General features: G+C 37.9%; 4 protein-coding genes across 11 annotated transcripts; all 4 read left to right on the top strand.

The window, feature by feature from the left end:
- Nucleotides 1-273: 273 nt before the first annotated feature.
- Nucleotides 274-5,399, top strand: LOC103960432 (type I inositol polyphosphate 5-phosphatase 2). Of its 8 annotated transcripts, XM_048591627.1 has the most exons (12): nucleotides 336-534; nucleotides 616-761; nucleotides 892-1,015; nucleotides 1,117-1,203; nucleotides 1,328-1,415; nucleotides 1,514-1,618; nucleotides 2,308-3,130; nucleotides 3,262-3,446; nucleotides 3,636-3,744; nucleotides 4,231-4,379; nucleotides 4,596-4,823; nucleotides 5,054-5,399. In XM_048591627.1, the coding sequence occupies exons 2-11, from the start codon at nucleotides 732-734 to the stop codon at nucleotides 4,807-4,809; spliced, it is 1,914 nt and encodes a 637-aa protein (XP_048447584.1). In that variant the 5' UTR covers nucleotides 336-534; nucleotides 616-731; the 3' UTR covers nucleotides 4,810-4,823; nucleotides 5,054-5,399. The 8 variants fall into 8 exon arrangements, 6 of the variants coding, with proteins under 6 accessions (XP_048447586.1, XP_048447587.1, XP_048447585.1 ...); XM_048591628.1 differs by having other exon boundaries at nucleotides 333-761; nucleotides 5,035-5,399; XM_048591626.1 differs by having other exon boundaries at nucleotides 334-761; nucleotides 4,996-5,399.
- A 997-nt stretch (nucleotides 5,400-6,396) lies between these two features.
- Nucleotides 6,397-7,969, top strand: LOC103960463 (peroxidase 20). Its single transcript, XM_018650696.2, has 3 exons — nucleotides 6,397-6,703; nucleotides 6,860-7,051; nucleotides 7,218-7,969. Exons 1-3 carry the CDS (start codon nucleotides 6,482-6,484, stop codon nucleotides 7,812-7,814), a joined length of 1,011 nt encoding a protein of 336 aa, XP_018506212.2. The 5' UTR covers nucleotides 6,397-6,481; the 3' UTR covers nucleotides 7,815-7,969.
- A 280-nt stretch (nucleotides 7,970-8,249) lies between these two features.
- Nucleotides 8,250-10,519, top strand: LOC103960464 (S-norcoclaurine synthase 1-like). The gene is made up of 4 exons (XM_009372947.3): nucleotides 8,250-8,582; nucleotides 8,786-9,033; nucleotides 9,661-9,985; nucleotides 10,139-10,519. Exons 1-4 carry the CDS (start codon nucleotides 8,325-8,327, stop codon nucleotides 10,382-10,384), a joined length of 1,077 nt encoding a protein of 358 aa, XP_009371222.2. The 5' UTR covers nucleotides 8,250-8,324; the 3' UTR covers nucleotides 10,385-10,519.
- Nucleotides 10,520-14,430: 3,911 nt separating this feature from the next.
- LOC103960433 (alpha/beta hydrolase domain-containing protein 17B) lies at nucleotides 14,431-20,027 on the top strand. Its single transcript, XM_009372908.3, has 5 exons — nucleotides 14,431-15,264; nucleotides 15,837-15,873; nucleotides 16,339-16,575; nucleotides 16,755-16,802; nucleotides 19,421-20,027. The coding sequence occupies exons 1-5, from the start codon at nucleotides 14,924-14,926 to the stop codon at nucleotides 19,871-19,873; spliced, it is 1,116 nt and encodes a 371-aa protein (XP_009371183.2). The 5' UTR covers nucleotides 14,431-14,923; the 3' UTR covers nucleotides 19,874-20,027.
- Nucleotides 20,028-21,491: the final 1,464 nt, after the last annotated feature.

Here is a 21,491-nt window from a genome sequence, read left to right as displayed (position 1 = left end):
TGAGATTGTGATTTGATTCATAGTTGAGATAATTTTGTGTAATTTATTCGTCTCTAAACTATTCTATCATTTGGCACCATCTTCTTATTTTTAAATGAATTGTTTTTTGTCATGAAAAATTGTATTATTGTTATTTTTTTATCCTTTACTCTTCTGTTTTGTATTATCCGCCCATTTTACAATCTGAAAATAATGGCTGCAGCATGTTTGTTGGTCTTCTTATGACTACAAGTTTGTCATCATGAAAATGACATCAGTCTCGTGGGTATCTTTATCGGGATTTAAGATTTTTCAGTATATATACGCATATATACGATATATATATATATTTATATTATATATAAATATTCTGCTGTTTTACGAACCAGAAAAAATAAAAAAATACTGGCATGATGTGAGAGAAGATGAAGTGGGAGGGCCGTTGCGTATAGTAATCCTGTTTTACAAGTTGAGAAGAAGAGATCGTGGAAGTCTGATAAATATGTCTTCACCTTCTCTGTCCTTTTTGCTTTGTGCCTGGAATCAAACAAACTTGTAAACTACTTTACATTTTAATGGTTTTGAAAATATTTTTTTATTTATTTTTATAATTAGTTTTAATATATATATATATAGGAACGGAGGCACTTGGATTCCGTTGGAAAGCACGCGGCTTCCATAAGTGCTTCTGCCTTCAAAGTCTGTAGTAGGTATATATAAGTAGTCATTTGTAGATTTTTTAGCTGGCAAGTATGAAAAGCAGAAGAGGAAAGCCCTCTGAGGTATGCTTTTCTCATGAACAAATTATGCTTTTTTATTCTGCTGTTGAATATATACTTTTATGAATCTCAAGATCGAGGACATGGTTTTCAACCGAGTTATTGATCTCGTTGAGTTGCATTTTTGTTGCAGGCCTTTTGGCCTTCACTTATGATGAAGAAATGGTTAAACATCAAGCCTAAGGAATATGACTTCAGTGCGGACGAGGTTGAAACCGAAACCGAAACCGAAACCGAAACTGAAAGCGAAGATGACGGTATGGTTTCTGGATTCGGCTTCCTACTTCCAACATTATATTGTTTCTCAAGTATCCTGTGGCTGCTTAATCATGTTTTTGCTGCTATTCTTTTCTTCCAGCTTACTCTCGTAGAGATGGAAGAACGCACACACGCAAGGATCATGGCCTTCGGGAGAAGCATTCCCTTGGCCAAAGTCCGATTTCAGGTAATACTTATCGCTCTTTCAGTAAATTGTTCATGTTATGAGTATATAATTACTACAATCTGTGCCTTGTGCTTCATACTTTCATAATCTCAACAAGAATTTAACCACTGTTTGATTGGCTCAGATCTACCGTCTATGGGTTATCAGTTAAAACACCGGAGAGGAAAATCAGAAACCGTGCGTGCTCAGTACATAAACACAAAGGATGTAAGGTTCGGCTGTTATTCTTATACACTGGGAACATTAGCCTAGAAGTGGTATCGGTATGTTTCTTACTCGAATGTACCTCCGGGGACATTGTTTTGTGTAGGGTGACAATAGGCACTTGGAATGTTGGTGGAAGACTTCCGGATGAAGATCTTGATATTGATGATTGGTTATGTAACGAAGAATCTGCAGACGTTTACATTCTTGGGTGAGTACTTTCTCAATTTGTTGGCCTTAAGTCATTCTTTTGTCCTTGACATAATATCCTCTTAGGATCAGGGATCTTTCCTCTCTTTACCCCATCCCCAACAACTGCATTTTTCTGCATCAATTTGATGGCACGCTGTCTAAAGTTCTTGGAAGTAGCACTTTAACGTAAATTGCATGCTTCAAAACAACATGCCACACCTAAAATATATGCATTCTGCTAATCAGCAGCTACCGATGGATTGAAGAATTCAGCTTTTTATTATTATTTCAAATTCCTGGTATTTGTGATAAATGAAATGGCAGTAGAGCAGAATTGGTGAAACTACTGATCCCGTACATCCTTAAGCATTTTCAGCATTAAATCTCTAGTCGATTTTCTGTATTTTGGTCGCAGTTCTAATGTTTGGCATAGGTTTCCGGTGGTTTCTTCTTTTTGATAAGTGGTTTGCCTGGTATATGCTTGAGGCAGGCTCTCACCTGTTCTATTCTATCTGCAAGTTCATTTTCTCCGATAGTATGTGCATTGTGTATTCTATTGCCAATTATCGTCTAAGCATGAAAACAGTTTGCATATACTTGACATCAAAATTGCAGCCTATCTGAAGGTTAATGCTGCAGTTATAACAAAAAGTTTTTGCTGCAGAGAAAATTTAAATGTCAATTTGATTGGTACTAATCATCGTTCAGTTTTCAAGAGGTTGTCCCCTTGAATGCTGGGAATGTACTGGGAGCAGAGGATAATAAACCAATACCAAAATGGGAGACAATCATCCGAAGAACTCTGAACAGATCCTTGGAACCTGAAAGTAAACACATAAGCTACAGTGCTCCACATTCTCCGGTTGCAAGAACTTCTTCTGTCCCTGATGTACCGTTAGGCTTGCTGGGTAAGGAATATGTTGGAGCTACTGATGGTAGCAACTTGAAACAAGGTGAATTGACCAGAGCACTCAGTATTGGAAAGAGTTTACACTGGAAGAGAACTTATGGCCTTGATTGTGACAGTAGACTAGAGTGGCCTGAACTTTCGTTAGATGCAACCCCTCAAATTGTCTTAACCAATTCCAAATTGCGGCGGGTGCTGAGCAGTTCTGCAAGAATTGGAATAGGTTTGGTGGATAATCCTTTAATATTCAGTCCTCAAAGTTTTGCACCAAAATATGGTGGATTGAAACGATCGCACCATAGCTCTGGGAACCTGCTGAGGTCAATTTCAGTGGAGCAGCAAGGGATGCGTCCATTTTTTGACAATCTGTCTGATGTGTCTGACAGTTTTGGGGAAGAGGAAGATGATGATACTTTTCATGAATTACCATATGAACTAGAGAAAAATGGACTTATTGACGATGATGAGGGTGCGAAATTACCTTCTACGTATGTGCGAATTGTGAGCAAGCAAATGGTCGGGATATATGTGTCTGTATGGGTACGTAAGAAGTTGAGGAGACATGTCAACAATATGAAAGTATCTCCAGTTGGGGTTGGTCTAATGGGCTACATGGGAAACAAGGTAGTTCCACTTCTGCTTATGTTTATTTTTCGATCACAAATAATCTGGAGCAGATTGCATCGTGTTGCATCAATGTTGAATGTTCTTGCCTTAATGCAACTGACCATCTTAATTCATGGTTGCTGAAGCAGGGATCAGTTTCTGTTAGCATGTCACTTTACCAATCGCGAATGTGCTTTGTTTGTTCTCATCTGACCTCTGGTCAGAAGGAGGGGGCTGAGCAAAGGCGGAACTCAGATGTGTATGAAATTGTACGGCGTACCTGTTTCTCATCTGTCTTTGATACGGATCAACCACTGACAATTCCATCTCATGAGTAAGCACACAGATTAACCACTGAATATGCCATCTCATGACATTTTCTGTTTGTCAATCTAATTGAAGCACACACATGTTTTTTATGCCATCTCTTGATAGTGAATTTGGTGTAATCTCTTTATACACATCTTTTGTCACAAAGTGCTTGAACCGTGATTTGATGTGATCGGGGTGCTTTTGTTGGCAGTCAGATTTTCTGGTTTGGGGATTTGAACTATCGGCTCAATATGTCGGACACAGAGGCAAGGAGGCTCATTGCTCTCAAACGATGGGATGAACTTATCAACAATGATCAGGTGTGTTCATCATTCTCTTTACACTATCATGTTCAGTATTCCAACATAGTTCATTTTTCCCCAGTATGTGAAACGTCTGAATTCATTTTACCCTGGCAAGGATACAGGAATTGTGTCCAAAACTCAACAGTTTCTGTAAATGTTTGGGATTGATGTCTTCTGAGCCAAATACGAGATAGTTTCCCAACATTTTAGTCGAAATGTGGATTTCCTCTTTCGTATCTGTGACATACTGCAAACTGATGTTCATGGGACATTAACAGTTAAGTTGTCCACATATGAACTTAACTTTCTAGGGTTGATAAAGACTCTACTACGTATGAACATTATACATTCTCTTTTCTAGTATTTTCTGAAATTGCTTAAGAGTTTTTTTCATGAATAAGCTCCGCACCCTTCTGTCTTCTCTATTTTTTGAATGTTCAAGAAACAGCCCCAGTTTCTTGTATAATACACTGGCCCTTGATGCAACCGCTAACTGTGCAGCTAATCATAGAACTTCGTAGTGGGCATGTATTCGAAGGATGGAAAGAGGGATTGATACAATTTCCCCCAACCTACAAGTATGAAAACAACTCTGACAGATATTTTGGAGAGAATCCAAAAGAAGGAGAGAAGAAAAGAACACCAGCATGGTAAGTACAACTTCTGTCAAAATTTTAGCACACATAGCTGCTGGTGTTCTTAGGATATTTCATACAGTTCGTAATTCTGATCGTATATTTAGCTTCCGAAATTGTTCCTTCTTGTTTCTTTTCGTTGGGGAGGGGGGCGTTGTAAAGACCCTACTATTAATCTGAATCAAACATTTGATGAGTGTTTCCTATTATGTACTTGGTATAATACGACAGGTGTGATCGCGTACTTTGGCTGGGAAAAGGCATCAAACAACTTTCTTATAAGCGGGCAGAACTAAAGCTTTCAGATCATCGACCGGTTAGCTCAACCTTCATGGTTGAAGTTGAAGTCCTAGATCACTGGAAGCTGCAACGAGCTCTCAATTGTACTAGCGTAGCAGTACATCCTGAGATATTCCTGGACGAATATGAGGATTTAGAATCTTAATTATAAGAGACCAGGTAACTTGCTCGAGAATGTCTTATTTTCTTCTTTTCTGAAGAGTATTGTTAACTCAGTCAATATGAACCAAGGAAATACTTAAAATCTTTTGTTGTGTAAACTGGTAAAGAAGTTTTAACCAAATGGTTGCTGACCGAACATCTTTCATTTCTTGCTTTTTTGTGGTACTAGAAACATAATGTCATTGGTGTTGCACGCCCATTTTAACAGAGACATATCTTTCGAGCAGGGAATTGGGGATCATGCTGACGAGGTTAAAAAGTTGACACCTTTTTGGACACACTGGATTCAAGATGCTGCTCGCAAACACCATTACTGTCATACCAGTGTGCAAAAGTAAAACAATAGCTAGGATAACACCAAGTTACAGATATATACATCAAACATCAACGTAAAAAAAAGCGTATTTCTTTCTTAGATATTGAACTTAAACAGTGGTGTTTTTTTGTTCGATTTTGTGTATATTGATTGGTCTACAGAGTGTCTGCGGATGTTTGTTTGTTCTCTCTTTTTCGATCGTTTATGTGTAGTTTGAACATTTGGGTTGTGATTAATAGAACATGGAAGTTGCACTATGTTTTTTCGGTTTGGATGTGTATCTTGGCTTTTCAAATCACCCGAATGTAAGAGATCAACTGAGAAGCTGGGAATTCGAACCTGACCGTCGGGTGTGGGGGTAAATGCTCGCTGCCACTTGAGCTACAAGTCGGTAAAGAATCATGCTTCTCTTCAATCAGGCACAAAAGAGCTACTGGTGGCAGAACTAGAGCTGGTATTCCACGCGTACTATTTGCTGTTAGTGGGCTTAAACTTAATTGGTGGATCTAGGCATAGTCCAAAGTGCAAACGTAAAGGTGGCGGTGTTCCAAACTAATCACACAATATCATGTGAGAAAGTTAAAATACAAAGCAATCTTTGTCTAGGTTTCTCGGACACTCCAAAACCCCGAAGTGTCGGAGTGTCAGACACCCCGACATGCCTCGAACACACCCCCAACATGGCTTGGACATGGTCAAGACACAATAGGGGCATATTTGTAAAATTAACAATATATTTTGGGGCATTTTTATAAATATCAAAACTTCTAAAACCCAAAGACTACCCCAACCTCTGCTCTAGGCTTCAATCCTCTTTTAGTCTTCCTCTCTCGAGGTGCCTCCACTCCAGTCCTCTGTCCAGTCATCTTTCTAGTCCTCTCTTCAGTCTTCTTTCTCTCTATTTACTTTGTTATATTATGATTCGAAATATTGTTTTGAATATATGTAATATTTATTATATTTTATTCACAATGTCCTAACTGTGTCCGTGTTCTTATTTTTTAAAATTTAGCGAATCACCGTATTGCGTGTGACAATATCCTTGTTCGTGTCCGTGCAACCTAGACCTTGGCGACCTTTGGAATACCCTTGAAACAACTTGCCTAATGAGATTTGTTAAATCTTATGGGGATACAATTAGGTAGAGTAGTTGCATCAACTTTTAACAAACCCTAAAAAGGGAATGTCTTTATGTTTAGTTGGTTTGAAAATATGGATAAGAAACATCTTGAAACAAAGTAGAGTAAAACGTCACTGAAAGACCTAGCTACCGATTAAGCTAGTATATACATATATGCATATAGATGATGTTACTTGAACATTAATCCTGTGTTTTTCAATGATGTGGAGGATTTTCTTGAGTTTAGTACTGGCAGCAGTAGTTTTGCAGGGCACTGAACCGCTGAGTGACGAAGATGGACCTCTTGTTCTTGACTACTATAGAGAACGGTGCCCCTTGGCGGAAGAGATTGTGAGCCGTAGTGTTGCGGTTGCAGTGGCTAAAGATCCTCGAATGGCTGCTTCGCTCCTTCGACTGCACTTTCATGATTGTTTTGTCATGGTTACACCGCTCTCTCTTCCTCCCTCTTTCCATCTCTTTCGCGGAGTTAAATATATGTGATGAGAGACATAGCAAATTACATGCATAAGGAAAAACAAAATGTTTACGTACTTTTTGCCTTCTTTCTATTTTTCGTTAATGTTTTCGATTCTTTAGGGGTGCGATGCATCTGTTCTTTTGGATAGCTATGGAGGCATAACAAGTGAGAAACAAGCCGGCCCCAACCACAAGTCTTTACGAGGATTTAAGGTTGTTGATGAGATAAAGTATCTCCTGGAAGAGGCTTGTCCAGGAACAGTTTCATGTGCTGACATTCTAGCCTTGGCTGCCCGTGATGCTGTTGCACTGGTACGTTCCTCTCTTGAACAAATGTTGTAATACGTAACAACTTGCAGTAAATTTTAGCGTGACCGATCAAAAAATATAGTCAGTAAATGTGGTACATGTAGCATTACACTGTTTCTCGAACTGTATTTCTTTCGTTACACATTTTCCTTTTTCTTCTCATGAAAAGAGAGGCGGACCACGGTGGAATGTGTGGCTAGGCAGGAGAGACTCACTGGAAGCAAGCTTCAGCGGCGCCAACCAGTTCATCCCTCCTCCGAATTCCTCTCTAGAAACTCTCATTGCCAATTTCAAACAACAGGGCCTTGATATAGGAGACTTGGTTGCCTTATCAGGTAGCCACACAATGGGAGAGGCACAATGTTTGAGTTTCAGGCAGAGGGTGTATGATGTGCAGATGAGAGGAGAATATGAATTGCACGATAAATACAAGCGATATACAACCTTTCGAAGAATCTTAAGGTCCATATGCCCTGAATCGGGGAGGGACCACGACCTAGCACCGCTCGATCATCAAACACCAACCAGATTTGACAACCATTATTACATCAACTTACTCCAAGGAAAGGGTTTGCTGGGGTCTGATAATGTGTTGGTCACACAAGATGATGAAGGGGAGATAGTGAAGCAGGTGTGGGCTTACGCATCCAATGAGAAATTGTTCTTCGCTTCATTTGCAGAGTCGATGATCAAGATGGGAAATATCAATGTACTCACTGGAAGCCATGGAGAGATCAGAAAGAATTGTAGGTTCGTCAACACCTAATTAATAAGAAATGCATGGAGGTTACGGGAGCTCAGAGGCTCAAGAGTGTTTAATATTAGTTTACGTTGTATTTCTACTATTTCATGCTAATCTATGACTGTGTTTATGACTTCTTAGCCCCTTACAACATTTAAATAATACTCGAATTATAATGATGTCAATCGTGTGGTCCGACTTGTAGGGTCATCTAGTAAGAAATATATTGCCACGCTGCCGTAAGCGTGGTCGAATTAACGAAAATGTTGGGGTTGTATGTGTTTGCGTAAGAGACTGAGGCCGGAGAAATTGTCGTTTTTGGCCGAATATAGATTCTTTTTCTGTGTTGTTTTTGTTTGGAGCATCTTTGTTTCTTTCATGAAAACAAACTAGCAATCCACGAATTGCAGGCCATATGTAGACAAGCTTTCACAAATTAAATAAAAAGATCCAAATAAATTATAAATGCCGTCCACAAAGTACATAATTTATATACACAACAGAATTTGAGAGTTTCAGATTAGTGGTGTGAGAATGGAAACTGATGAGGTAGTATTCAGCAGAAAAGACTTGGGCGGTTCTCTACCAGTTGAGAATGTTCAAGCTCTTGCTTCCAACACCTTGAAAGAAATACCACCCCGATACATCCGGCCTGAAATCGAACATGAGCCAGCTTCCGTTGAGGACTCGCTTCAAATTCCAGTTGTTGATATCAACAAGCTTAATGATGATGATGATGATGATGAATTAGCTAAACTTCATTTGGCTTGTAAGGAATGGGGTTTCTTTCAGGTATACATATTCTACGATTCTCATCTTTAAATTCATCATGATGCAAGTAGTTGAAAAGCATTCACTCTTGCATCTAAGATCATATGTTCAATTCTCCGTTAAAATTACTCCGTTAAAACCAAAACTTGAGTTGTCTTGTATTACTCGTAAGGTTTTACAATCGCAATTCAGTTTATTGATATAAAATTGCGTCGTTGATGCAGTTGATCAACCATGATGTACCTGAAGGAGTGATTAAGAAAATGAAGAGTGACACTGAGGAGTTCTTCCAGCTGCCACTAGAAGTAAAGAAGACTTATGCACAGCTGCCAAATCATATTGAAGGTTATGGCCAAGCCTTTGTAGTTTCTGAAGATCAAAAACTTGACTGGGGAGACATGCTCTTCCTACTCTCACAACCACTCTCCATCAGAAATCTCACATTCTGGCCTACCCTCCCCACTTCTTTCAGGTAAATCGTGTAAATCTACGAGCAATTTTGACCTAATCAAACATTCAATAACGAAACCTTTGGTGTAGTGGTAAATGCTCTTATTTAACCACTTAAGCTACAAGCTTCTTGCATCTATATTTGGTTAAGACTCCATCAAACTTCAAAACTTGAAACAAAAGAACATTTAACTCTTTTACTTTTTCTTTAGACCATCTCCAATAGTTGGGCTAAAAGCCAAATTTTTTAGCCCAGAAACAGCTTTTCCGCTCCAACCGCTCTAGCCTAAAATTTTAGTCCGAGATTATTAAAGAATGAACTTAGGCTACTTTTTTTTGTTAAATTAATTTTTTTTTAAATAAATATGTAGACCATCGTAAATTAATTTTATAAATATTTTAATCTAAAAAAATTTTAATTCCGATAAATATTGGGTGGAGTCCACTCCGATTTCTGGGCTAAATTTTGAAGGGAATTTGGCATTGGTTTAGCATTTAGCATTTAGTCCAAAATTTCCTTTTGAGTTAGAGTGGGTTTGGTGGGAAATTTTGGAGGGTAATTTGGCTTTTAGCCTACTATTGGAGTTGGTCTCAGGTTTTTTATCCATTGAACTAAATGTACTCTTCCTGGTCACATTGCTAACTTTAGGGAGACACTGCATAAATACTCAGAGGAACTTCAACAGATCACACTCTATCTATGGAAGTTGATATGTAAGAATCTGGGGCTCGATTCAGAGGAGCTGGCAAGCATGTTCGAGGATGGAACGCAAGGTCTAAGGATGAATTATTATCCACCCTGTCAGCAAGCTAGCAGGGTTATGGGTCTCACTCCACATTCAGATTCTGTGGGTTTGACTCTATTAGTTCAAGTTAACGAAGTTCAAGGTTTACAAATCAAGAAAAATGGCAGATGGGTACCCGTTAAACCGGTACCCGGTGCATTCATCGTCAACATCGGCGACATCATTGAGGTATACGATGAATATTGAGTGGAATACTATTATACGACACATGAAACACATTTCTTTACTGCATTAGAGGACGAGTTATGTGTAACTGAATATATAACTACTGATTTAACGAGTAGATTTCACTTAGCATATAATATTACTTTGTTATTGCAGATAATGAGTAATGGAGAGTATAAGAGCATAGAGCACAGAGCTGTGGTGAACACAGAAAGGGAACGGCTTTCAATTGCAGCGTTTCACAGCCCGAATATGAGGACCGCGATTGGTCCCTTGCCAGATCTTGTCAAGGATAATGCAGCAAACTACAAGACCGTAAGCAGCGAGGAGTATATTAAACACGTCGTAACCAGCAAACTCGACGGTAAAAACGTACTGGAACATATGAAATTGAAGGTGTGACATACTCAAGACAGCAAAAGGAGTGAACTAGATAATCTTGTAAGAATGACTTTTGAGTGTCATTAAACCATAATGTAGATGTAAATATATTAAGTAAAAAGATTGTATTTCATATGGACTCAATAATATGGAATACACCGGATTAATACCATATTAGAGGGAAACTTAAGGTGGTTATCAATTTGAAACTACAGCAGTTGAAACCCAAGCAAACTGATGGCAACCGCATCTTTGAAAGGAAGATGTAATTGTGAAATACATACATACATACATAGATTCATACATATATATATATATACAAGCAATTGCCTACACACTTTGTGTGTATGAACATATTTTTTTAGTAACTAAGAAGGAGGAGGGAATGAGAGAGAGAGAACGTGGGGTGAGTGCGAGGTTTTTTTTTTTTTTTTAATATTGAAGATATTTTAACATTATCTTTAGGTGAGGCTTCAATAAAAAATAGTAAAATTTGAACCTATGAAATTACATTATTACCCATCATTTTTTTATGCGATAGAAGACTAAGTAATCTTTTCATCTCATTTTGGTTGACAAATAGGATTTCATTAATTAATAGAGAAGAGATGATTGGTCTCTCTTATCGGGGTTGTTGGTTCTTACTGTGATATACTAGTCCTACTGAGAATATAGAGATCCTTTTTCGAATCCAAGAGAAGAGGAGACAAAATCATGGCTTCGATGTCTTCTACTCCAAGTAAGTGATCTCCATTAGAGTTATAAACCCTAATATGCATGCACTGCAATAAATGCTGCAGTATATGAATTCTATCATCCTCTGCTGTATATATAATTTTCCATGGTTTGGTTGTATTCGATCCGTAATATGGGTTTACAAATCCTTCCGTTAGTCCACACTCCACAGTCCGGAGGTAAACTATATGAAAGTTATTAAATAGTCAATCACACATCGGAGGAAACGAAAGAGTTAAAAATACAAGGAAACTGCTCTCTCATATTGTGGGTGGCCAAACCTCTTCTCATTTCATTTTGTGCTGCGTGCCACATTGATCCCTTTTTAATCTCAAACTACATGGAATAAATAAGTTAATCAAATTCCACTGACTGCTAAGAAAGGAAAATGCCTGCTCTCTTGTGATCGTTTGCTGGCTTTTTCTGCTGCCCCTATTCTTCCGTCCCTTTTCTTTTTCTTCTTTGTTCCCTTATCATTGAACAAATCTAGCTAGTCCCCTCCTCCATCCTCCCCCATCTCTGATCTCCTCCTCTCAGTCCCTCTTAACCTAGCTTGTCCACTCCCTATTTGCACCAAATCGCTCACTTGGAAGACCTATACTTTCATCTCTCCTCTCGTCATGGAGTCACCCGCCAATGGGGTGGGCGTAAAAGCCGTGGAACCGTGAATCGAATCACAACAAAATAAAGCGTAAAAAACTGTGTTGACAAAAAAAAAAAAAATTCAACTTAGTTTCGAGAACCGAACCGTTCAAATCAGTTTCAGTCCCGGTTCATGCATTGTGAAAACTGTATGAATCGTGTATTACTTATTTGTTATTATTTTAATATTCAATTAATTTAAACCCATCTTATACCATAATTAGGCCCAATATCAATAAAACTCAATTTAAGGCCAACAATCCAACACCAACACAACCCCAAAAACCAAAAATCTCTTTTTAGGACAACACTCTGGCTTAGCGCTCGAGGTACATCGTTATATCTGGACTCATCGAGAAAACCGGCCACTTTTTCTTTATAGCTCATGGGGCTTTGCTTGGGTTGAAGTGGTGTTCTATATCTTTTTGGGGTGATGGTCTAATTGCTCATAGTAGGACTTTATTGATTTTTAATGATCTTAAAACGATCTCGTATTAACATGTTGATATTTGTACAATTTGCTGTATTTATTTAATTTATATTGAATAAAACTTAGTTCCGATTGTTGTTTCATCAACAATATGAAAATTGACATGTAACGCTGAAGATAAAAGGTACAACGTCAACAACATTCTAATTGAAAATATAGAGAGTTGCTCATGAACTGATATGTGTCACTCTAAATCACATATGAAAAATGATTAAAGGAGAAGATTTGGCACGTTGACAAAATCTAAATAGGAAATCTAGAAAGTTGGTCATGAACTAGCACATGTCACTCGAAATCATATTGATAGGTTGTAATACCATGATTATTTTTAAATATGTAATTTAGTTATGACATTCAAATTAATTGATGATTATGAAATCCAAGTGAAGGGAAATGTGAAATCTCGTCCCTGGATTTTATTATTAAATTAAGTATTTTGTAGTTGTATTCGGAGTTAGGACGCATTTATATTACGGCTTAAGTTTGTTTGATAAGTGAAAAAGATGAAAATGTCCCTAGTTCGCTAAACAAAATTATACAAGGACGTAATTTATCCTTATATGTTTCACCGTTTTTCTTGGCATATTTGGACAGAGGTCGATCCTATGAGCGTGTAGGCAAAAACCGTTCGCCAAACGGAGTTATAACGAAAGAGATCTAAACGAGCAAAGATAAGGGTAAAATGGTCATTTGACCATTAATCTAAAAGGTTTCTGCTTTGTTGGAGCAGCCATCTAGGGCGCCACATGTGTGGCTATGATGGAAAAAGGAGGAGAGAAAAGAGGGAAAGGAGAGAGTGGTCTGCCCAGTAGGAAGAAAAGGAAAAAAGGAAGAAGGAGAGAACCAGATCCACCCTCGACCTGTTTCCCTGTGCGACTCAACCTGACAACAGCCATGAAATCCAACGTTTTCCTGGGCCAATTTCTGGCTAATTGCATCGAGCCACCACCTAGAACCAAACTCCACAACCCTCCCTTTTCCATTTCCACCCAAACTCGACTAGGTTTGGCTTCCATTTTGAGAAAAGAACGCAGTCGGTGGCTCTGAGGGTTTCATGGTGGCGATTCGCTGTACCTACAACCTTCACCATTGATCACCACCACCAAAGGACTCCCCTTAACCTCAAGAACAAGACCCATGCACTAGTTGAGGCGTTGGAGTTTGTTTTGGCGTTGAATCGGGAACACCTATTTCTAGGGTTTTCAACAGATCAAGGGCAATTTCAGGTATTTCCTGTGCGAATTGGACTTTGGCCCAGATATGAAAATTCTTCCCATTGACTTGTTATACAATCTTATAAATTTTGGTAATTTTTGGAGTTAGTCGGAAAATTAAGTTTCCATTTGTCGGAAACCGCCGCACGCCAGTGAGTTGAGTTTGCCTTTTTAAGTTAATTTCGACATTCTTATTTCATATTTGATGTTCGATTGATGTGATTCGATTGTTTGAATCTCGTATTGTAAAAGTTCGCCACTTGAATATTTAAGTGATAAACGGTTTAAATATGATTGTGAACTACTAATGGCTTGATCCCGTTTGAGGGTACGTAGGCAGTCTAATAAGAAGATTAGATGCAGCAATAAAGTAATCGAAATAAATTTTATGAATAATTGTCGAATAAGAAAATTTATTGTGGTTAATAGTGTAAAGGTTAACCATGGTTGTATGTTTGGTGTATCCTCATAATTAGCTTCCAATTATTTTGGGTCATTACATAAATGATAAAGATGCAATTTATGAAAAATGTGTCACTTGGACTAAAAATTTATACGAAATCTTACTACATAGCTCTCAATGTTACACGTGTCAATTTAAAATATTTGTCTTCAACGATAGGTGCTAAAAGTATGTATCTTATAAATTTATTCCAAAAATTATATTTAAATACTACAAAATTGTAAATTAATCATATAAATAAGTTAAATGTGCGACAGATCATAGATGTGTCATAATATTTTTCTTTTAGTAAAATATCGAAAAGGTAATAAAAATGTAGGCGGGCACCATTTGTCACCTTAGATAAAGGATTACAAATCTAAACAAACAATAACGAGCATGGGAGCCGTGTAAATTTTTCAAATTATTTTTTTACGAGTAATAAAAAGAGAGGAAAAAAATTTTAAATCTAAAAAATAAATTGAATAAAAGACTTTAATCATCAGAACAATTTACAACTTTGAGCCGTGTCAACTTAAAAGAGAGAATAAGCACGAGTCCTCAAAATTGACCGAAAAACGAGATGTCGTGTAGCGAGCAAGCAAACCAGTTGAGATACAATATTGACCTCTTTCGCTGCCACTGCAGACAACAGTGTCCAGCTGACAAGCAATGAAGTCATGCAATTTAATTTGACTCAGCTTTTTTAACTTCATCTCTATCTCTCTCTCTCTCTCTCTCTCTCTCTCTCAAGTGTGTTGTGTACTGTATCAAACAGAAACCCCCAACTAAGTTTGCACTATTTTGTACTGCCCCACCACCGCCACCCACTACCACTACCACAACCACCGCCACCCACCACCACTTCCACCACCTTAGGCCTTTCTCATTCCCTCTCCACCTTAGCTTCAAAAACTAGTTCAGATAGAACCTGGGTGGGTGGGAGTCTCTTCACACATGCATTGGATTGGATTAGATTCATAGTAAAGAGCGTTGGGGGTGGACTGTGATTGGAATTTGGAATATTGTTGAATGGAATGGGGTGCATGTTGTCTCAGGTAGCAGCGAAATTTGCCTTCTTTCCGCCATCTCCACCGACCTACAAGATCCAAAAGCGGGAGCGCGACGGCAAGCTCAGCGCAGTAGCAGCATCGGCCACCACCAACACCACGTCGTTGCCGGCTGTTCCGCCTGATAACAAATCCTTGGACGTGTTGGTGATTGACACAAAGCTGGGGAACAAGATCGTTGCTTTTTATCTGCGAAACCCTTACGCCCGCCTCACTCTGCTTTACTCCCATGGCAATGCTGCTGACCTCGGCCAGCTCTATGACCTCTTTCTCCAGCTCAACCTCTCTCTGCGCGTCAATCTCATTGGGTCTCTCTCTCTCTCTCTCTCTCTCTCTCTCTCTCTACACTTTTTTTTCTTCACTTTTTGTGGGGTTTTTATTTATTTTGAGGCTAAAACAACAATAACACTTGAATCAATTACTTTTATTTACTGCCTTGCCTTTCCTGCAATCAAATTTATTTACTTCCATATGGTAAAAATTAATTTTTTTTTTTTTCTGGGAGTGATTTCTGGATGGGGTTTTAGATCTCTAGCTATTACCTTTTTCCCTTTCGATAAAGTCATTAATTTGTTTTGTTTGGATGGATTGGATGGAGACGCAGCAGCCAGCTGTACTGGTTTTTTCTTATTGGCTTTTTGTGCCTTGTCTTTCCGGCACTTGAGATATATGATCTATCAATATCATTGGGTTTCTTTATTTTAATCTCTGTGTTAAAAGGGAATTGCTTTCTGTGATTTTCATTGACGAATTATCTGCGTTTTCTTCGCAATTATAAGACCGTGAGAGATGGGATTTTCAGATTTTTTAATGCCCATTTCATCAACTCTTGTTTTTTTTTCCCCTTTAATCGCTCATCTGATGTAATTTTTTTATGCAGGTATGACTATTCTGGCTATGGAGCCTCTACTGGCAAGGTACTGCAGTCATTTATGTGAAATTTGTTCTTGTTCCGCCTTGTTATTAAATTCTAATGCCAATAGTTTGGGATTCATTTATCGCCCGAGGAATCGGATATATCAATAATTCCAAAAACAGTTTGGGATTCAGTTATCTGTCACCATCATTAGTATGGCTTAGCAATGTTGCATTGTACATGTATCTACATTCAATTATTTATATTCATGCATACATGAGAGTTGGTAGCCACAATATTTAACTATTGATGTATTAGAGTGGATTGATCTTCTGGATTTTGTTATGCTTTTGTTTCTTTCTTTGGAACTTATGGGTTATGCCAACCCCACTTAGTGAGATACGGTTTTGTTAGTTCAGTTGTTCTAGATTTGCTTGTCGTCTTATATAAATCCCGAAAAGCTCATATTCATTGAGTGTTTGTCAGCACAAATATTTAATTGTTTCTTCTTACAAATGTAATCCAGCCTAGTGAAACAAATACATATGCTGACATAGAGGCAGTATATGAGTGCCTTGAGACCGAGTATGGAGTTAGCCAGGAAGATTTGATCTTGTATGGGCAGTCAGTTGGAAGTGGACCAACATTGCACTTGGCAGCTAAGTTGCCAAGGCTGAGGGGTGTAGTTCTGCACAGTGCAATTCTTTCCGGCCTCCGTGTTCTTTGCCATGTGAAATTCAAATTCTGCTTTGACATTTACAAGGTACGGATTATATCTTGCTTAACAGTCTATCAACTATCAACTATGCTATTTTTAACTTATTATAATGACTCACTGACGTGGTGACGTCCTCATAGACTGTTAGAGTGATTTAATACTATGTATTGCTGAAGCTCGTTCTGTTTCTATTCTAAGCTGTTCACTATTCTAATGGTGTGCAGAACATCAATAAAATTAAGAAAGTGAAGTGCCCTGTGCTAGTAATACATGTAAGTATTTCTTGTCTTCTTGAAATGTTCAAAAATTATATTAATCAAAGATCCCTTTCAGTTTTCCATTGTTTTTGTCTGTTTGAATTTCTGTGAAACAAAACTATGTGAATGCATATTGTTCGTGTGCCTAAAACAGTAGTAAGCTAGATCTTTTTTGAAGGCCTGGCCCGCTGAAGTTACAATATCCTTCCACTTGAATTTATTCATTTGTTTATTTTTTGTATTAGCATATTTTGCAGCACACCATCATTTACTTGAAAAATAAAATTAGGTTATATGTTAGTACCTCACTGACCTCTGACTCCATTGTCATTTAGCTGAGTAAGGACCTTTTCTCCCCTTAAGAAAATATGTCAATGCTTTTGAGCAAATATGGACGTTTTCTCCCCTTAAACAAATATGTCACTGCCTTGTTTTTTGGGCCTGGAAAACCCTATTTGGCTGGTCAACCACTCTTCTTGGTAGTGTAGGACTCTTCCGGAATCAGATCGTCAAATTGTTTGGTATAATCTGAACTTCTGGCTTTATGTGGTGATTCTTGATTTTAAAGGAAAGATGCACTCTTTTAGTTGTATAGTTTGGATTTTTACCTCTTCATTGTGTGTCATGGCTTAAATTTAACAGTTGCAAGCCTGAATGAAGGATGTTGTACTTTGTACATCATAGGCCAGTGCAAAACTTAGCTCCTTTGACAATGCTCTGAGAAAATAAAAGCCTGTTTGGTATCCTTCTTGGATCCTAAACCCAATTCGTCATAAATGAAATACCAAACAACCTCTAAACAGCTTAGGTAGAGCCGACCCCAATTAGTTGATATTAAAATGTATTTGAGATAAGTTTGTGGGCATATTAAAATATATTCAAATTTAGTTGTAGTTATAAGGAACATTAGATAATAGATTTGATTGGCAACCTGCAAAATATTCAATACCAACAGAGCTTTGGTTCGGATACGATGCAAGGGTCTGATACTGGCATACAGGACTAATAGAGAACTATCAGAGAATGCATGGGAGGTAGAAAGTTGTAGATAGAAATTATGTGTCCTCATGGCTCTCGTGATCTCATCTAACTGATGCACAAAACTTTTTTCTGGTAAAGATAAGAAGTTTATTAGAGGTAATGGGACAATTTTGAGTGAAAGACTGTGCAGCATTTAGCATATAAGAAAGCGATCTACTGCAGTTAGGCACATCAAACACTTAGGGTTTTTGGGGTATAAGTTGATAAATCCAATTTCTTGATGATCTGTGAAGGACAGTAAAGTAAGTGCTCAATGAAGTTTGAGGACTTAAGAAGGAAAAACATGGAAGCTAGAATTAATTTGTTCCAGGAGTTTAAAAACTTCTCAAGAAATCCAATTTTATGAGCCGTTTTTCATTTAGATGCTTTGAGTATTATTTAATGTATATAAAATTGTAGTTCCTCTTCTATCATGCTCCTTTTATGAATTGCATCTTTATTTAGTTCCTCTTCGACTATGTAACCTCTGATCCTTGGCCATGTGTGATAATTTTCTCTTTGTGAGTTTCTTACATTTTCTCTCTTTAAAATATGCTAAAAACTCGATGAAATAACCTAGCTTCTTAAGGACCAAATAAACATGTCCAATTAGTCTTGCTTCCGTTTCCTCAACGCAGCTGTTGAATTACTCGAAAAAAGAGCTTTTCAAATCACCAGCAGATTAAACAAGTGAATATGACCTTTTTAAGATTAACATGTCATGTCTATTTGGACCTGTTCTTGGGGTTCTATTTTTATCAGAACACTATTAACTTGTTTGTTTAAAGCAAAAACTGAGTGTCCAATGAAGAAGGAGATGCTTCTGTGTGCCCTACACTCCTACTGTGTTGATAATATACAGCGAAAGTGTGGTTAAAATGATGTGATCCGTATGTAGATACGTATTTATTCCCACATTGGAAAGGTCCGTCTAGTGGTTAAGACAACTTGGAGAGGATCCCAAGCTCTCAAGGTATGGAGATTGTGATACCCTGACTCTTGTACCGGAAATGAAATATTGGTACTTAAGTAAGGTCCATGAGTTTAATAGTCACCTCCAGCTAGCACTTTTGGGTTAGGTCTTGGGTTTTTACAACGTTTGTATTCTAGATATATTTGGGTTAAGCAGATGAAAGGATGGGAATACAAGGGACACGTCAGCGACTCAGCATGGAGTGCAAGCATTGGGTTTGTCCCCAAATTTACTTGGTATTTGATATTTGCTTTTTGCTTTTCCCCTTCGACATAAAGGGATGTGATTTCTTTTCATTTTAGAGGGTATATAGAACCAAAGCCATTGTATGTATTAACTTGTGTTTACTACATTTAACAGTGGTATCGGATCTAAGACTGGTCATTGTTCTTGACTTTTTCCACCCTCAGTTGATTTTTCCCTCGCGCATACATTCCTCCGCCGAATTTTCTTTGATTGTCTGCTAATTCTGTTCTGGCTCTCTCGTGTATGTTCACAATCTTTGTACCTTTTAAAGTAAGCTTCTCACTATTTGTGTGCCGCATATGATTATCCAACTAGTGCTCTAACTCAACTGAACTCATCTGATTTGTTTTATTATGATTATAATTTGAAATGTGTCGAAAAATTCGTCTTCCAGGGTACAGACGATGATATTGTGAATTGGTTACATGGCAATGCGCTGTGGAAAATGGCAAGGGATCCGTATGAGCCTTTGTGGATTAAAGGAGGTGGACACTGCAACTTGGAGCTTTACCCTGATTACATCCGCCATCTTTGCAGGTTTATCCTAGAAATGGAGAACATGACCACAGAAATCCGTCTCAAAAAGATTCGGCAGAATATGCGTTTGCAGAAGAAGAGATCATGTGCAATGTGTGCAAGCATGTGTTGTAGTATAAAGCTCTGCCGACCTAAATGCCCTGAATGTTCAAGACCAAAGTGTCTAAAATGTCCTACATGCTGGAAGCCAAAGTGCGTAAAATGTTGTTGGCGACCTAAATGCCCAAAATGTGCAGGATCAAGCTGCTGCTTTAGAAACGTTAACTGGCGGTGCTGTGGTAGTGGTTTAAACGGCGAGCAGGATGGATGATGGTAACAATGTGCTTGTATAGGTTTCTGAACTGCTAACACCCCATCTCTTGTGCAGTTTTGTTAGGAACAGGAGCAAGTAGCTGTCAGGTTTTGGTAGTACGATTAATTGTCTCTTGATTCGGATCTTTTTATTTTATTTTGGGATTCAGACTTGTTTTTGGATCAATGACGGAGGGTGACGAACTTGGAACCTCTTTTAACGTCACGGTAAGTCAAGTACGACTAGACCAAAAGGTAGTTGGTTATGCGTACTTTCGTAGAACCTATTTAAACGTCGGGCAGTTAAGTACGACTAGACCAAAGAGTAGTTGATTTGTGTCCTTGAGAGATTTTGGGAGTTTATATGATATACATCCGCATGTCAATGGTGGCTGAGTGAGTTTGTCCAAATCTATTCGCATTTCAGATGAATTGGTAAATTATGGGAATTAAGGTGTTTGGGAAGGGAGAACCCAAATTAGATGAACGACATATTAGCATTCAATGGTTATTTCTGAATAATTTCATTTAGTGATTTATCATTCAATGAATGATTGAAAAGTGGTCAAACGACTCGATTATAATATTTGTTACTTTGCACATAAGCAAAACATTAAAATTGTACGTATTACCCATCCAAGGGATTCCTTTAATATTCCAGTAAATTTATTTATATTTAATATTTAAGTACATAGCAAAATTATAGATAGGGAACTATACTAGCGACCTAACTAATTTTATTGTAGAAATTTTTGGAACGGTGACAATAAGGTTTACAAGTCGTTTTCAGATGTAATTTAAAGAAAAGAGGGAAGATTTTGTGAGACTCTGCATGACAAACAGGGACATTATGTAATTGTCGTAAATCCCTCACTTTCGTTACAATCGTAATTAAGTATGTGCAATCCTAAACTATTGGCAATGATAGGATTATATTTGTGGATATCTTTATTTCAGATATATCGGTACGTACTATATCCTCTTGAATAAAGAATGGTGGGTCTCGTGCCATTAGTGTTATACACTAAGATAAGTATGTAAGTGCTCAATGGAGATTGAGTACACCGAACGTGATCAAACTAGCCAAGTTCTTGCATAGAGTTCTATCGACATGTCAAATGTGTAAACTAGACCTATAAACAGGTCGGGTTTATTGGGTTTGAGTTTGCTTTAATCCGACCTGTCAATTTAACGGGTCATTCAAACTCAACCTGTTAAGCTAATGGGTGATCTATTTCACCAGTTGAACATTTTTTTTTATTTTCAATCGACGACAGGTTGACCCCGAGCTCCTCCGCCTTGGACAAAAGCCCAGCCTTTTCGATGTTGCTGAGGACCTTCCGCTTCTCCAGCTTCTTGAAATTTACGAAATTCACATTTTCTCAGCAACCAAACAAAAGGGTATTTGTAAATTAACCAAAAAACAAAACGGTATTCGTAATTTTATATAAAGATACTTTCTTGGTAGCCAAACAGAAGTTACAAAGCATGAGTGTACCGTTCATAACTTTGTGATTAGCCAAACAGAAGATATTTTTTAACGTCATCCTGGACCTCAAAAATCTCTAAACCGGCCCTGCATATGGATAAGTCCATAACTTTGTGATTATGCACTACACCTCTAAGTGGGCTAACGA

Source organism: the organism of the source record quoted next, unplaced genomic scaffold (genome assembly GCF_019419815.1).
Source record: "Pyrus x bretschneideri cultivar Hongxiangsu unplaced genomic scaffold, Pyrus_bretschneideri_v1 Contig34, whole genome shotgun sequence".
Taxonomy (NCBI): domain Eukaryota; kingdom Viridiplantae; phylum Streptophyta; class Magnoliopsida; order Rosales; family Rosaceae; genus Pyrus; species Pyrus x bretschneideri.
This window is presented reverse-complemented; position numbering and strand designations above follow the sequence as displayed.